At 42.4% G+C, this 15244-nt stretch overlaps 1 protein-coding gene across 1 annotated transcript; it reads left to right on the top strand.

Annotated features, from left to right (window-relative positions):
* Positions 1-5852: 5852 nt before the first annotated feature.
* LOC145397979 (uncharacterized) lies at positions 5853-7184 on the top strand. Its single transcript, XM_080270953.1, has one exon. The coding sequence runs from the start codon at positions 5853-5855 to the stop codon at positions 7182-7184; it is 1332 nt and encodes a 443-aa protein (XP_080127079.1).
* The last annotated feature ends 8060 nt before the right edge of the window (positions 7185-15244 follow it).

The raw sequence follows: 15244 nt of genomic DNA, 5'->3' as shown, positions 1-15244 counted from the left end.
TTGAAATACCATTCTTGATCCGAGACATGATTAGACAAGTTAGGTCATTAATCGTTACAGGATTACTCATTGGGAGGATATTAATTTAAACTAAGTAGGAGAGTTAGGAGCTGTAGATGTCGGAGGTTGAAACTCGTTCGTTGAGGCAGAATACTGCCTTGAGTCAGCTAGTCATGAGTCAACCTTTCGTTAACAATAGAAAACCTAAGCATCTCATCACTTAATCATTACCTGGATCTCTGTGCTTGCAGTGCAAACACGGCAATTGTTTTAATAGTTGATATATATTAAATATTTGAAACAGTACTGTGGGTGACGTGGTAGTTAACGCTTCCGCCAGGCGATCCGTGTGACGTGGTTCCACCCCCGTCAGGAGAGATGGGTTTCTCCTGTTAAACACTAAGCCCTTGTCTTATGACCTAGGTCTTGGTAGCAGCCAGTCAACAACCAACATCACATATCCTCGCACTCAGGACCTCGGTGACGGGGGCTAAAGCGAGGTTCGCGGGATATTTAAAAAAAAAAAAAAAAAAAAAAAAAAGTGTTCCAGCCTGTAATGATAATTTCATGTTCGTTATGTTGCATTTACCAATCACATAAGTAATATCACATGCAATGGTGATATAAATGTCCAAACAATTCATGAATCAATAAAACTGAGCTTAAAATGACTGGAAGCTTTTGCATCCTGTGGTGAAGAGATGGTGTCTTCATCTTGCTATAATGTGAGATAATGTTGTTCGGTGAATAATCGATGAGCATGTAAATGTGTGACCGCACACATAAGCGGCACCGCTCACAATCAGTTTTCCTTGCAATGTATAATTCAGTCATACGTTAGACGAATGGACTATAAAGATGTGCTGTAATGATCACAGTCATATGAAAAATGGTACGGTAAATCATTATCATAGCTGATATAATAACCACATTCGGCAAAAGTATGCATAAATTCTCTGCCTGCTGAGGTGACAGTATTTTAATCTCCTACCTCTTCGTGGTGCACCACAGAACACATGAAAACATCTGCCTGAAGTACTACCAACGAGGAAATAAGCAACCGTTAACAGTGTCTGAACATCATCCTAATGTTTATTGGTCAGTGTCATTCATGATGTGAATATGGCAGGCAATCTTACTCGTAACTGGATGTAGATGTTAGGTAAATGCATTCATCTTCAACCTATACTGATAATGGTATCAAGTGATAATCCTATGAAATGGAATTACTGATATAAGAAGAGAGTGTGAGAGAAAGGCTTGGAGTGATTCCAGTATTTAGTGCATTAACATGTTATTGTAACAATGTAAAAACAACATAGAAAATAACATGTTTAGTATTGTTAAAAATGTAAATATTTGGTAGATTGCCAATGGATCTCAAAAACTAGTTCGGCAGTTACTGTCACTGGCGGTATGAATAACGTAACCCCCTCCCCTCAACGTCCTGCACCTTCCCTGGGCTTCACTATGCCAAGCTCCCCCCTTAAGCAGCTCTCCCACTGGCTCGACCAGTTGCAGGAAACCGGTCGCATGGAATTGTTGCATGTCACAGGTTGCACGGACCAAGGCCAAATATGTATAGTATAATATATATTATTGTATTATAAATAAAAGTTTATATTTATATAAGAATAGTATTTGTATTACTTTATTATAAAATTTATATAGTCATATATCTTTGGCCTTGGTCAGCACGACCTGTGGCACACAACAATTTTCCATGCGACCAGTTTCATGCAACTGGCTGAGCCGATGGGAGAGCCGCCTTACTCCTGAGACATTTTTCTCACCACCTAACTCCGTACCCAGCCATCTATGGGATGAACTCTGACTCTGACAGAGGTTCACTATGGACGAAGAGAGTCGATGATCCGAACTTTCGTCGAGCATGTACACACGAACAAACATATACATATACACTGTTGCCAGCACCCGTTACCCACCTCTCGCGGCTAGGTGGCCCAGGTGGAAAGTTTGGCGACTGTACCTTTATATCTATTGTATGCATTTGGTATGAATTCTAGAAAAATTTTAGGTGTGTATTTTGTTTGTCACCATACATTATATATATTGTGTTTGAATTGTATGTACTAAAACAGGGTATCTTTCTGTTTTAGGTAAAATCACGTACATGGCATTTTGCAAAAATGACAAGATGTTTGAAACAAATAAATACTTACTGCCAATACTTTAATATACAACATAATAATAAACTGCTTTGTCACATAGCTTCATTCATTTCCATTAAATTTATTTATTTAATTTATATATTTTGTTCTCAGTATGTACCTAGGTCTTTACTGGAAAAGTTTCTAGAGAAGAGAAAAAAGTTGTATGCGGCCTTCATGGATTTGGAGAAAGTCAATGACAGGATGGATAAACAAGGAATGTGGAACTAATAAGAATAAATGGAATAAATGGGAAGTTGTTGCATGCAGTAAAGAGTATATATGAGGGTGCTAAGGCTGCAGTGCGTGTGGACGGTAAACTAAGTGAATATTTCCATTTGAAGCTTAGATTGAAACAGGAATGTGTCAAGTCTCCATGGTTGTTCAATCTGTACCATATATGGATGGGGTCATGAAAGTGATACAAGTTAAGGTGGTGGATGTTGGAGCAACCCTAATGAGAGATTGCAGTGTTTGGAAACTCCCTGTACTATTGTATGCAAATGATACTTTGTTGTTATGTGAAGACGAAGGGGAGCTGCAAGGATTGGTGAATGAGTCTGGGAAAGTGTGTAAGAAATGGAATCTAAAGGTCAATGTAGGGAAGAGTAAAGTTATGGTCTTCAAGAGAAACGAAGTCAGTGAATGTACAGCGAGGTTGGACGAGGAGGATATGGAAAATGTGAGTGCGTTTAGGTACTTGAGAAGTGTGATGAGTAAGGATGGAAGTTCAGAGGGTGTAGTACTTGAAAGGATACAGTAAGGAAGAAAGGTTGTAGGTTCTTTGAAAGCAGTGATAAGAAACAGGGAAGTGTACATGAAAATATAAAAGTCGCTGCATGACAGTATTGTCATACAAACTCTAATATATGGAAGTGAGGCTTGGACTTTGTTAGAGGGACACAAGACTGTGAGCAGTGGAAATGAGTTACTTGAGAGGAGCATGTGGCATCACAAGGGGAGACAGACTAACAAATGAGGAAGTGAAGCAGCGTTGTGGTGTGGGTGTGAATGTGATAGAAAACTTTAGGAGAAATACACTGATGTGATTTGGCCATATGAAGAGGACGGAGAGCGACAGACTGACTATGAGAGTGTATGTGGAGGGGGGGAAAGGAAGGGTGAGGCCAAGGATGAGATGAAGGGATGGAGTGGAAAGGTATATGATAGAAGGATCTGTGAGCTGGGAGCAGGGCAGTCAAATGGCGGGGTACAGGGTGACATGAAGGCAACTTGTTTATGGCAAACCCTTACGGGATTAAGGCGTCTGGCAAAAGAAAGAAGAAACAATTTTTCAAAAACTTACTTGTCCCCTTCTTTGCTGTACTAGCCATGAAGGTTTCAGTGATGCTATGGAATTCAAATTTCTATGTATAACTTTTTTTTTTTTTTTTTATTTGTTCGACTCTGGGCATAGGCTTCACAGCCAGCTCTCAAGGTCCAGTAGTCCTCCGACATATCATACATCTTTACATGTTACCACTTCGGCGCTAACACCCGCCGTCCATATTGAATATATGCTTGGGCTCTCATACAGGACTGGTGTATTGGTATTAGTGGGGGTATTTTTACATGTCGGTGGTGTTATGTCTATGTCATGCTATGTCTGTCATGCTATGTCTGTCATGCTATGTCTGTCATGCTATGTCTGTCAAGTTGGTGCTGATTTTAGAGGTGGTAATAATGCCATTTGCCCTTTTTCCCATTTTATGTATATTTAAGAAAAGAATTCATCCTGTGTCGAACTTTGTGTTCGAATCTGTCAGTTATCAAACCGACCTGATGAAAGGGTTGGCTGTTTATTGAAGAGGGAGTGAGAATAAAACCAGCAGTCGAAGAGGTTGTCTTCCTCCTTCCCTTGCCTGTGCCCAGACTTTATTACAAGCTATCTAGGCATTCTCTCGCAACTTATGATGGACGGAAGTGATAGTGGCAAACCGGCATCGTCAACCTCAGCCCGAGGAGACAGCCTTACGACGGAACTTCGTCTGATCCCGGAATTTGACGGTACTTCGCACTCGGTGGTAGAGTGGATCGAAAAGCTGGAGCTGGTTTGTCGGCTACGAGGGATCTCTGATCTACACACCATTGTGCCACTGCGACTCACAGGCGGGGCTTTCTCTGTTTATCAGCAGCTCAGCAGCGTAGACAAGGGGAACTTCGACACCATAAAGGATGCACTCACCTCGGCATTTGCTGCAGACAAGTTTGTTGCCTATGAGCAGTTTGTGGACCGTGGGCTGCGTGATGGCGAGTCTGTTGATGTGTACTTGGCTGACCTGCGCCACCTGGCTACACGATTTGGAGGAATGACCGACGCCGGTCTATGTTGTGCTTTTTTAGCTGGTCTTCCAGAAGCTGTTCGCCACATTCTGAGAGCTGGTTCACGCATGGAAATTATGGATATTAACCAATCCTGAACCGTGCTCGAGGCTGTTCTAGCGGATAATTACCTCGATGATGGGGCATCTGCACAACCAGCCGGCTCCAGACAGCACACAGTGGCTCCTGCATTAGTTGGTGTTGGTGGTGTGCGCTGCCATTCCTGTAACCAGCCGAACCACTACGCTCGTGACTGCCAGGCTGGACGCAGTGTGCGCAGAGGTAGAGGTGGGCGAGGTAATGTGCGCTGCTTCAGATGCGGGGGACGAGGCCACATCGCTACCTCATGACCTCTTCGAAATGGATCAGGAGAGGTGGGACCAGCGCCAGCCTCCTCTCCAGACCGTCAGTGAGAGGCGCTTTACCAGTGACTCGCTTGGTTGTTGATGGAAAGAACTGTGATGCCCTGGTAGACACCGGCTGTACTCAGAGTATTGCACACGTTTCCATGTGCTCTCGCTGGACCAAAGGAAATATCAGTGTGAGGACAGTAAGCGGTGAGCTTTATATGTGTATGGGAACAGGTGTGGTAACAGTCCAGCTACTGTCAGGAGTGTCCGTGTCTGTGAATGTGATTGTAGTGCCTTCCAAGCCGCTTAATTTTGACTTTATTCTGGGCATGAACGGTGTTGAAGCCCTGCAGGGAGTGACAGTGCATTCACCGGACAAAGTGCGATTTGGTATTGAGGAAGTGCAGGCTTCAGCCGTGACAGTACCTACCATACAACGAAATATTGTCGAGAGGGATTTTGAAGTAACATATGACAGTGCAGCTAAAAAGTGGACAGTGTTGTGGAACTGGCGTGATAACTCAGAGCCTCCACGACTACTGAATACTGTCTCTGAATACAGGGTGCCGAATCAAGCTCGAAAAGAATATGAAAATGAACTGTGTGAATGGATTAAGGACGGATGGCTGGTTCCATACAACGAGAGTATACATGGCCCTGTGAAAGGAACTATCCCTCTGATGGCTGTCGTGCAGCAAAACAAGAAAAAAGTACGCCCTGTCCTTGATTTTCGTGAGTTGAATGCCCATCTTAATTTGCACACAGCTGAAGCGGACGTCTGCACTGAGAAGATACGGGAGTGGCGCAGGCGTGGACAGAGGGTCGCTCTCATTGACTTGCGCAAGGCTTACCTATAGATGCAAGTTCACTCGCATTGGGAGCTGTGTTGGAGGTGAAAGGTGAAGTTATTGAAGACTCGTGTTGGTTACGACGGGACGAGTGCTCTCACATTAATCTTGCGGAGCTGGACGCTGTTATTAAGGGGATAAATCTTGCAATCTCCTGGAAGATGAAACAGCTGACTCTTATGACTGACTCAAGAACTGTGTTCCACTGGATCGCGGATGCTCTCTCAGGAAAATCTCGTTTGAAGACTAGAGCTTCCAGTGAAATGTTGATCCGTAGGCGCCTAGAGACTTTTAAATCTATCATCGTCGAGTATAATCTGTGTCTGGAAATAAAGTTTGTGTCTTCTACTGAAAACAAAGCAGATGCGCTAACACGAGTACCGAAGAGGTGGATGACACTAGCAAACGGGCAGACAAGCTGTGCAGCTGTTGCCAGTGTTTCAGACAGGGACATCGTTAACATTCATGAAACCAGCGGGCATCTCGGCATCAAGCGTACACTGTACTTCTGCAGAAGGCTCTATCCTACGGTTCAGAGGCAGCAGGTTCGCAGTGTTCTTCAGAGTTGTCAAGAATGTCAATCCTTTGATCCGGCACCAGAGAAGTGGAAGAAAGGGGAGTTGGGGGTTTCAGAGATCTGGAGCAGAGTTAGCATGGACGTCTGTCATGTCAGAAACCAGCACTATCTGACGCTCATCGACTGCGGGCCAACACGTTATGCCATCTGGAAAAGACTCAGGCGGCAAGATGTCATCAGTGTTGTTGAACAGCTAGAGTCTGTGTTTTATGAACGTGGAGCACCTAAGGAGCTATTAACTGACAATGCTGCCAGCTTCCGTAGCTCAACGATCAAAGAGTTCGCCAGGCGTTGGGGTATGGTCATCAGGTATCGGTGTGCCAACGCTCCATCTGGTAATGGAATATCAGAGAGAAATCATCGAACCGTGAAAACTATACTGGCACGGAAAGGCTGTTCCGTAGCTGAAGCAGTGTACCGCTACAACGTTATGCCACGAGGTGATGATGCCTCATCTGCCCCTGCCAACCAGATATTTAGATACGAGGTCAGACTGCTGGGTATTGACGGAGTAACTCTGCAAGATCAGCCGGTGGAAGAACAACATCGCTTCAGCGTCGGTGATCGTGTATGGATCCGGCATCCCAGCAGACGCTGCGATTCTCGAAGCACAGAGGGCACAGTAACGCGAGTTGTATCTGCCCAGAACGTCGAGGTGGATGGTATGCCTCGTCATGTGCGTGACCTAAGGCTGGCAACATCGCTGTCTACTGCCCCAGAGGATTCGCTAGCTGAAGAAAGCCCTGAATCAGAAACAGAAGATGATTTGCTAATCGATGTGAGAGGTCCTTCGAATGAGTCTACGTCAAGTGATACGTCAAGTGAAGACGAAGTAGATAGTCCAGGGAGACCACTGCCCCGTCGAGGTTCTAGGGAGCGCCGTCCAGTACGGCCTTTTCAATATAGTGATCTTTAGAAGATCAGGGGGGAGTGTTATGTCTATGTCATGCTATGTCTGTCATGCTATGTCTGTCAAGTTGGTGCTGATTTTAGAGGTGGTAATAATGCCATTTGCCCTTTTTCCCATTTTATGTATATTTAAGAAAAGAATTCATCCTGTGTCGAACTTTGTGTTCGAATCTGTCAGTTATCAAACCGACCTGATGAAAGGGTTGGCTGTTTATTGAAGAGGGAGTGAGAATAAAACCAGCAGTCGAAGAGGTTGTCTTCCTCCTTCCCTTGCCTGTGCCCAGACTTTATTACAGGTGGGTCTTCCGGTAGATCGGTAAAGTCTGCTCTACATGAAATTCAAATCCTTAAACTATTCCCTGCCCTGGCGGGGATTTGAACCTGGGTCCGGTAGGAGTGCAGGCCACCAGTTCAAAACCCATCACTCTGTCTTTTTTTTTTCAGCATTTTCTTGAGGACATATATAAAAAATGTTTTTTTTGCTACTTATTTCAGTACGCACCCTCCACTTAAAAATTTTACATTATTATTATTTTGTCGTTTAATATAAAATAGGAATGTTTAAAATTATAAGAATATAATTTTTTAAATACAATAACTGCATTTTGTATTTACTGATTTTCCAAAATCAGGTCTGTCAGGTCAGATGAGAGTGCTACAATATGTCAATCAGATGTTAGTGTTCCAGGATTAACCCGCGGCGTCCCGGGGACGTACTTCCACGTCCTCACGTTTTGTCACAGCTAATCCCGGGGACGTACTTCAACGTCCTGCAATTGAAAGGTTCATAATTTCCACAATTTTCAAAATTCGCGCGAGATTTTCGTTTCGCCCGGGTACCCAAGCCTCCCCTACCTGCCGCCAGGCGGGCAGCGTCCTAGACCCCGCGTGACCCGCGCTCGCCCTTGTCTCGGTCACTCACCTGCTAGCAGTGACCCAGGTCAGACATGGCGCGGAAAGGTCTCTCAGACAAGGAAATCGCATCCGTCCTGGAAGCCTTCACTGGAGACAGTGATTCTCCACTCGATGATGATGTGGTGGATCGTGATTACGTCCAGCCAGAGGAAGAAATAAGTAGCAGTGATGAGGAGGTCCCTTCGCCCCGAAAAACACGGTATGTGACATACCGTAAGGCAAGGGAAGGCCAGCCTGCTCCCCAACCACGTGCAAAGCTATCTCTCTATCCTGAATCTGATAAGGACGAGGATGAGGACGATGAGGATGACGGAGGCCTAGGACGTGATATCGCCGCGTGGTTGGGAAAAGAGAAAATATCACCACGAGGATCAGAAGGTGGGGCGAGACGACACATAAGGTATGGTGAAAGTACTTTGTCTGGGGAAGTGGCAAGTGGTGTGGTGGGATTGCTGGGAGAAAGGGAAAGTGTTGTGGCGGCACCGCGGGGTGAAAGTGAGAGTGGTGTGGGGGTAGTGCAGGGTGAAGGGGCAAGTGGTGTGAGGGAGGCAGCACGAGCACGTGGTGCTCGTAGGCCTAGGGGAGAGGAAGTTGAGTCACTCCCCAGCACTTCTTTCGCCCCTGAATATTCCCAAACTTCCTCCCCACAGCCCCAGGATGTGGGGAAAGGAAAGAAAGGGAAGGGAAACGGTAAAGGAAAAGGGAGAGGGAAAAGAAGTGCGAGTGATGAGAGGCGCCGCTCTCCACCTCCCCAACCTCCCCCACCACCCTCACCTCCCCACCCTGACGAAGGGGACGATGGTGACGTGGTTAGTGTAAGTGGAAAGAATTGTTATCAAAACTACACCCACTGTGTAAATCTGGTCAGTAAATATGTGATAGCAAGGAAATAAAGTGGAAACGGGTGTAATGTTAGCATGAAAAAAACGTATAAGTTGAACATTACTGTAAGTTGTCATAATTGATGTCACGAGTACACCCACATTCTGGTCAGTAAGTATGTGATAGGAATTATATACAGTGGAAGATGTTGTAATGTTAGTGGTAAGGTATTTTATAAGTTGATTACTAGTGTAAGATGAAACAAATGATATCGCGATAACACTCTCTGTGTAAGTACACGCAAATATGACGCTCAGTTCCATCGTAAGTTCAGAAATGATGTGATATCAATTATATCAAGTGTTTACATGTGCAATGTTAGTGGAGAATTATTATATAAGTACAAAAATAGGTTATAAGTTGAAATAGCTGTCATAGCGACTTCACCGTGTGTGTTATTATGCGCTATTATTACGCTATATATTTACGTAAGGCCTGAAATAATCTCAAAACAGTTCTATAAAGTTGAAAAGTGTATAATAATATTAGAAAAGTATTATGTAAGTAGAAAAAGCACAATACGAGTTGAAACAACAGTCACAGCGAGTTCACTCACTACGTAAATAAGCGGTAACATTACGCTAAATGTTATCAAAAGGCCTGTGAATACGTAAAAACAGTTCAGTAAAATGTAAAATGGTATAATGTTATTGTAGAAGTATTATGTTAGTAAAAAAAATTATATGTATCATGATTTTAGAATGTTAGCGATTCATCGTGACCAAGTTGGCCGATTTTGCTCGTTTCGCATGATGGTACAATGCTTATTTCTGCTCTATTTTTGTATAAAATCCAATATACTCTTTTATCACATGTTTTTATGTTTGTAATAAATACATATCTACTGACTATCATTGGTTTCCCAGACTTATAATACCATAGAAAACGTTTGAGGCTCAGACCGCCTAGGGAGAACACGGGGCCAGGTGAGACCAAGGCATACCTGGTTAAGCTAATTAGGGACCCCGGGGATCAATTTCTTTGCCACCGACCATTGTTTCTGACCAAAAGCGAAAGTTTAAAGCAAAAAAAAAAAAGGTCGAAAAATGGTCGGGATTGGGGGGTACCAGTGGTCGAAAAGTGGTCGGGACGGGGCGGGTTAAGGACTAGAATATTGCACAAACTGAACATAGCCTCTATGAAACAAAGAATACTTCACAAAAATATGTAAATAAGCTTTGATAAGGCTGCAGTGTACAAAAAATAATGCAACTTTATGTCTCTTTTTCTTGTGTATGCTTTTAAATAGCTTAATTGTATTAACCTGCCACATCCTTGCAGATTTTTCAACAATCCTGGCAGCTTTTCGAAAAGTTTCTTTGGGGGGCTAAAATCTCCGCTTTTTATGAGAAACATCGAAAATTCAGAGAGAAAGTGCTCACCTGAGCTTAGAATGCCCTGTACCAGTGACCCCCCCCTCCTCACCTGGTACTGTGTTCTCTGCAGCCGCGCTCCAGAGAAGACGTTTTCTATGGGAGGGGTAACTATTCCAAACTACTCAGAATAGGTAGATATTTATGTATTTCGTGCAATGTATATGTAGTTCAACAGTATATTGGTTTTCACACAATAATATAGGTGATACAAGCGTTAATTCACCCACAAAACACATCAACATACGGCACCTTCCTTGGTGACGTTACCTCATCATCACTTCTGCACGTTTCTTCCTCTAACGCCATGTAATATTTGTCCTCAACATCGGGAATCACTTTCGCCTTGAATTTCGTCGTTGGAGAGACCATACCATGACATGTCTTTACTGGCCATGTCACTGCTAACAGGCGAGTTGCCGAGAAATTGACGTATGGGGGGGGTAATATGGGTCCAGGCAGTGTCGCCACCTGGGAGCAGGTAGAGGAAGGTCTCCCACATAAGCCTACCAAAAATCACTCGCGAAACTTGAGAAATGTGCAAATGACGGACCTCTCAATTGCATTACGTGTAAACACATCGTTGGGAGTCACCGTGACAAAACATTGCAATGTGTATACACGTTGGCAGGACACCTCGGGTAAATGTGCTTGGCTGAATGCTTCTTTTCCAAACTTATCTATGCTGATACTTTTGGTTTTTGTTTCTTCAGTTCCCATTGCATTAAGTCATGGGCTGAGTGGATCAGGGTGGTCGGGAGTGGCGTCAGCATTTTTGTGAAGTGAGGTACCCCTTGCCCCTCGTTCCCCTCGGTATGTACGCTACTACTCCGGACAGACAGGAATCTCAAACACATCCTCATGTTCCCCCCTTTATCTAGTTACAATCCCAGGAGAAACCTAAAAGTTATAGAAGTTGTTCTGGATACACACATGATTTTGTCTTATCCTAAACACAACATAAATCCAAATACATACCATGAATTCAGTGCCTTGAAAACACCATCAGGCATTATCAATGAACACCAGGAAGAATTTCTGAAGACAGCTTACAAACTCAGCATTAGGACAGCACTCAGTTCTGGTTGCCCAAAGTGATCCTCAACTCACCCACCACAAACAATTCACAGAATGCCTCAGTAAGACCTCCCCCCCCCCGACGGGCTTTTCTAGCCCGTTTCCACTCTGTTAAGATAGAGGGATAAATCTAACAACAACAACAACAGTAAGACCCCTCAGATTTCACACACTACACTTCATAAATGCAAAATTTTTGCAGGTGTGTAATAGGGGTGAAAATCTACTACGAGTTCGAAACTGGTGAAAGTAGGTCAAGGTCAAGATCGTATTCCGAGCTGGGCTAGATATGTATCAGCTCACAGCTGGTGTGGTTACCACCTTGGAGGAGACTTTAGACTGCGTAATCTCTACTTGTTAACTGTCACAGATGCTCCACTCAAGCTTAAAAGTGGTGCAAAGCTTGGGGATATCCTGATTTACTCATCCGTCATGAAGGTGTATCAAAATATACCATTCTCTAAAACTACGAAAAATAATGATCATAGTTAGCCACATGGTGTGCATGCCATAAACTATGAGGGATCTTCTATGACTTTTTCACCTGACCTAGTCTCACAAGTATCTTCCGGTGACTTTCCACAGCAAAAAGAAACAGTTAGTCAATCTTTTGCAGACATAAGATGTTGTGGCCTTACCCGTGGAACCTATGGGGAGGACAGACTTAGTAAAGCATTAAATAGAATTAGTGCAAGGAACACAACCAGTTTACATACCATCGTCTCGATTACTCCATAGTCTGTGACAAAAAACAGACGAGTTAGTTCGGGATATGTTAGATCAGGAAATGACTGAGCACTGTCAGTCCATGGAACAGCCCCATTTTCCTTGTCTAAAGAAAGGGGGAGAATTTAGAACTGTTGTGGACTATCATAAAGTAAATTCTGTCGCTGAACTAGGTATTCTTCCACTGACAGTTTTAGCTAATTTATTAGAGTCACTTAGTGTCAATAATGTGGTCTTCACATCCATTGACGTACTCAGAGGCTACTGGCAAATAGAATGGAAAAGTCATCCTGCCCTGTAACAGGAAAATTTCAGTTTATGAGGCTTCTTTTTGGATTAAGGAATGACCCCTCAGGATTCATGAGACTCATTCAATCCATCTTCAGTGGTATGATTGGCCACTCTCTTTTTGCCTACTTGGATAATATAATTGTAGGAAGCAAGTCCATCCCTAAACATTTTACCATCGTCTGCAAGTATCTTATTGCCTTCACATGGCAGGCCTAAAGATTAAACGCAGTAAATGTGACTTTCTACGTAAGAAAATTAAATTCCACGTACACATAATTGATGTTGCGGAGAGGGTAAGAAATAAGAATCTAAGGATAAAAGCCAGCAAAGATGGTCTTACCCCAAAAAATAAAGAAAAATATAAAGCCTATTTTAAGATAATTTATTTTCCAGATACTTTGATGTTATAATGTTGCTAAAGATGTAAACTTCATCTGTACTAGAAAGACATGTTTAGCATACAAGCCAATAAAACATGATAAAAAGTGTAAAGATGTGCTACTAAGCCTTCCAGTCCACCTACAATATGATCTTTAGCATAAATTTCAAATCTGTCAAACTTATAGTGTTGCCAGTGCCAGTATTTCAATCTCAACAAAAATCATTAGGTACTGTAGATAAATAAAAGATTGTACAAGAAGAAATATATATATATATATATATATATATATATATATATATATATATATATATATATATATATATATATGCGACCGACTCTGGGCATAGGCTTCATAGCCTGCTTCATAGCCTGCTTTCAAGGCCCAGTAGCCCTCCTACATACCATACACCTCTCTACATGTCACCATACATACACCTCTCTCTCTCTCTCTCTCTCTCTCTCTGTATATCTATGTATATCTATCTATCTATCTATCTTTATCTATCTATCTATCTATATCAATCTATCTATCTATCTATCTATCTATATATATCTATATCTATCTATCTATCTATCTATCTATATATATATATATATAAAATATTATATTTAATAAGAGAACAGAGGACGGAAAAACAAATGAATGAAACAAAATAGTCCATACACCAAATTATTGGTGACCTCTGTTCATAAAATATCTGTAACAGTCAGACTTGAACAGCTGTAGGTTGAAGTTTGGAGGGAAACAACTCTGGGGAAGCGAGTTCCAAAGAGATGCAATACGGGGAGTGAAAGAATTCTGATAGTCAGAAGTTCTGCAATATGGCTGAGTGACATTCCAGGCATGAGCGCTACCAGATGCCCGTGTAGCACGAGGGAAGGCATGGAGAGGTGGCACCATGGACGCAAGTTCGTCTGAGCATTTGCCATAAAAATATCTGTAAAATAATGCAAGGGAGGCAACATTCCTTCTTACTTGTAGGGGAGGTAGTTTATTTGTAATGGCAGGGTTGTTAATAATTCTAAAAGCCTTGTTCTGAATTTCGTCTAGTTGTTTTAATGCAACCTCTCCACATCCATGCCACAAGGGTGAGCAATATTCAAGCTGAAAGCGCACATGACTTTTATAAATTATAGCTAAACTCTCGTCAGTGAAGAAGTTATGAACACTGTACAGTACATTAATCCAAGTTTCTTTGAGGCGGTTTTAGCAAGTGATCTAACATGAGAGGTCCAGCTGAGGGCATTGTTAAGTGAGACACCGAGAATTTCAATACTTCTGGAGATGGGAATATTAGTAGTTCTGAAGGTAATATTCGAATTTGGCAATATCTGCCTATTAGTAAATTGTATATATTTAGTTTTACTAGCATTAAATAAGACAAGGTTGTTTTGTCCCCATTCACTGATCGTAGATAGGTCTTCCTTTATGGAGATGGCTGTACTGAGTTGAGGGGTAGAGATATTAAGACTTTGTAAATGGGTGTCTGAGTGTGATTGAACTATGTAGTGTTGAGTCATCTGCATATGAGTGGATGGGACTGTGGGTAACAGATAAGAGATCATTAATATGAACCAGGAACAGGGTTGGGGCCAGAACTGATCCCTGCGGCACTCCGGCGTTAATTGAGTGGAAATTGGTATATACATCATCTACTTTTACTCTTATTTTCCTGTCACTGAGATATGAGATCAAAGGAACAAAAGATGTTAGTCCATAGCAAGGGAGTTTGGACAGCAGGGAACGGTGCCATACTCTATCAAAAGCTTTAGAATTATCAAGGGCTACTGCATGAGTTTCTCCATGTAGGTCAATTGATTGATGGATAGTATAAGTTAGGAGATTGAGTATGTCAATGGTGGATTTTTCGTGGCGAAAACAATATTGTCTTTCACTAATTAAGTTGTTGGATTCAAGATGTTTAACAATGTGCGTATTATCTAAAGTTTCTAATACCTTACCAAGAGAAGATGTGACTGCTATTGGTCTGTAATCAGAGGGGTCAGAGGAACTTCCTTTCTTTGGAACTGGGTGGATATTGGCTTCTTTCCATGAATTAGGGAATGAAAAAGTACGTATGAATAGTCTGAATAATATTAGCTAGAACAGAGGCAAATTCAGGGGAACACATTTTCAATACAATTGGCAGAATTCCATCTAGGCCTGGAGCTTTGATGGTGGGTAAATTGTCTAGGATGGATTTTATACATCTTGTCTGTATTTTAAGTGGAACAATTTCGGGAGAGTCAAGTTCTAGTACTGGGAAGTTCTGGCTGGCATCTTCTATGAAAGAATTTCTGGCAAATGTACTGGCAAAAATATCTGCTTTCGCACATGGGTCATTAATTTTGTAATGTTGCCATCTGAAGATTTCAGTGGGGGAATGGATGATGATTTGTTAAAGTTATTGTTGAAAGCAT

Source organism: Coenobita brevimanus, chromosome 44, assembly GCF_032717465.1.
Source record: "Coenobita brevimanus isolate Jiangsu-jjx chromosome 44, ASM3271746v2, whole genome shotgun sequence".
NCBI classification, from domain to species: Eukaryota; Metazoa; Arthropoda; class Malacostraca; order Decapoda; family Coenobitidae; genus Coenobita; species Coenobita brevimanus.
This window is presented reverse-complemented; position numbering and strand designations above follow the sequence as displayed.

What these genes read in the sequence shown, in the direction of transcription:
- LOC145397979 (XM_080270953.1), top strand. Translation starts at nt 5,853, where the DNA reads ATGAAACAGCTGACTCTTATGACTGACTCAAGAACTGTGTTCCACTGG.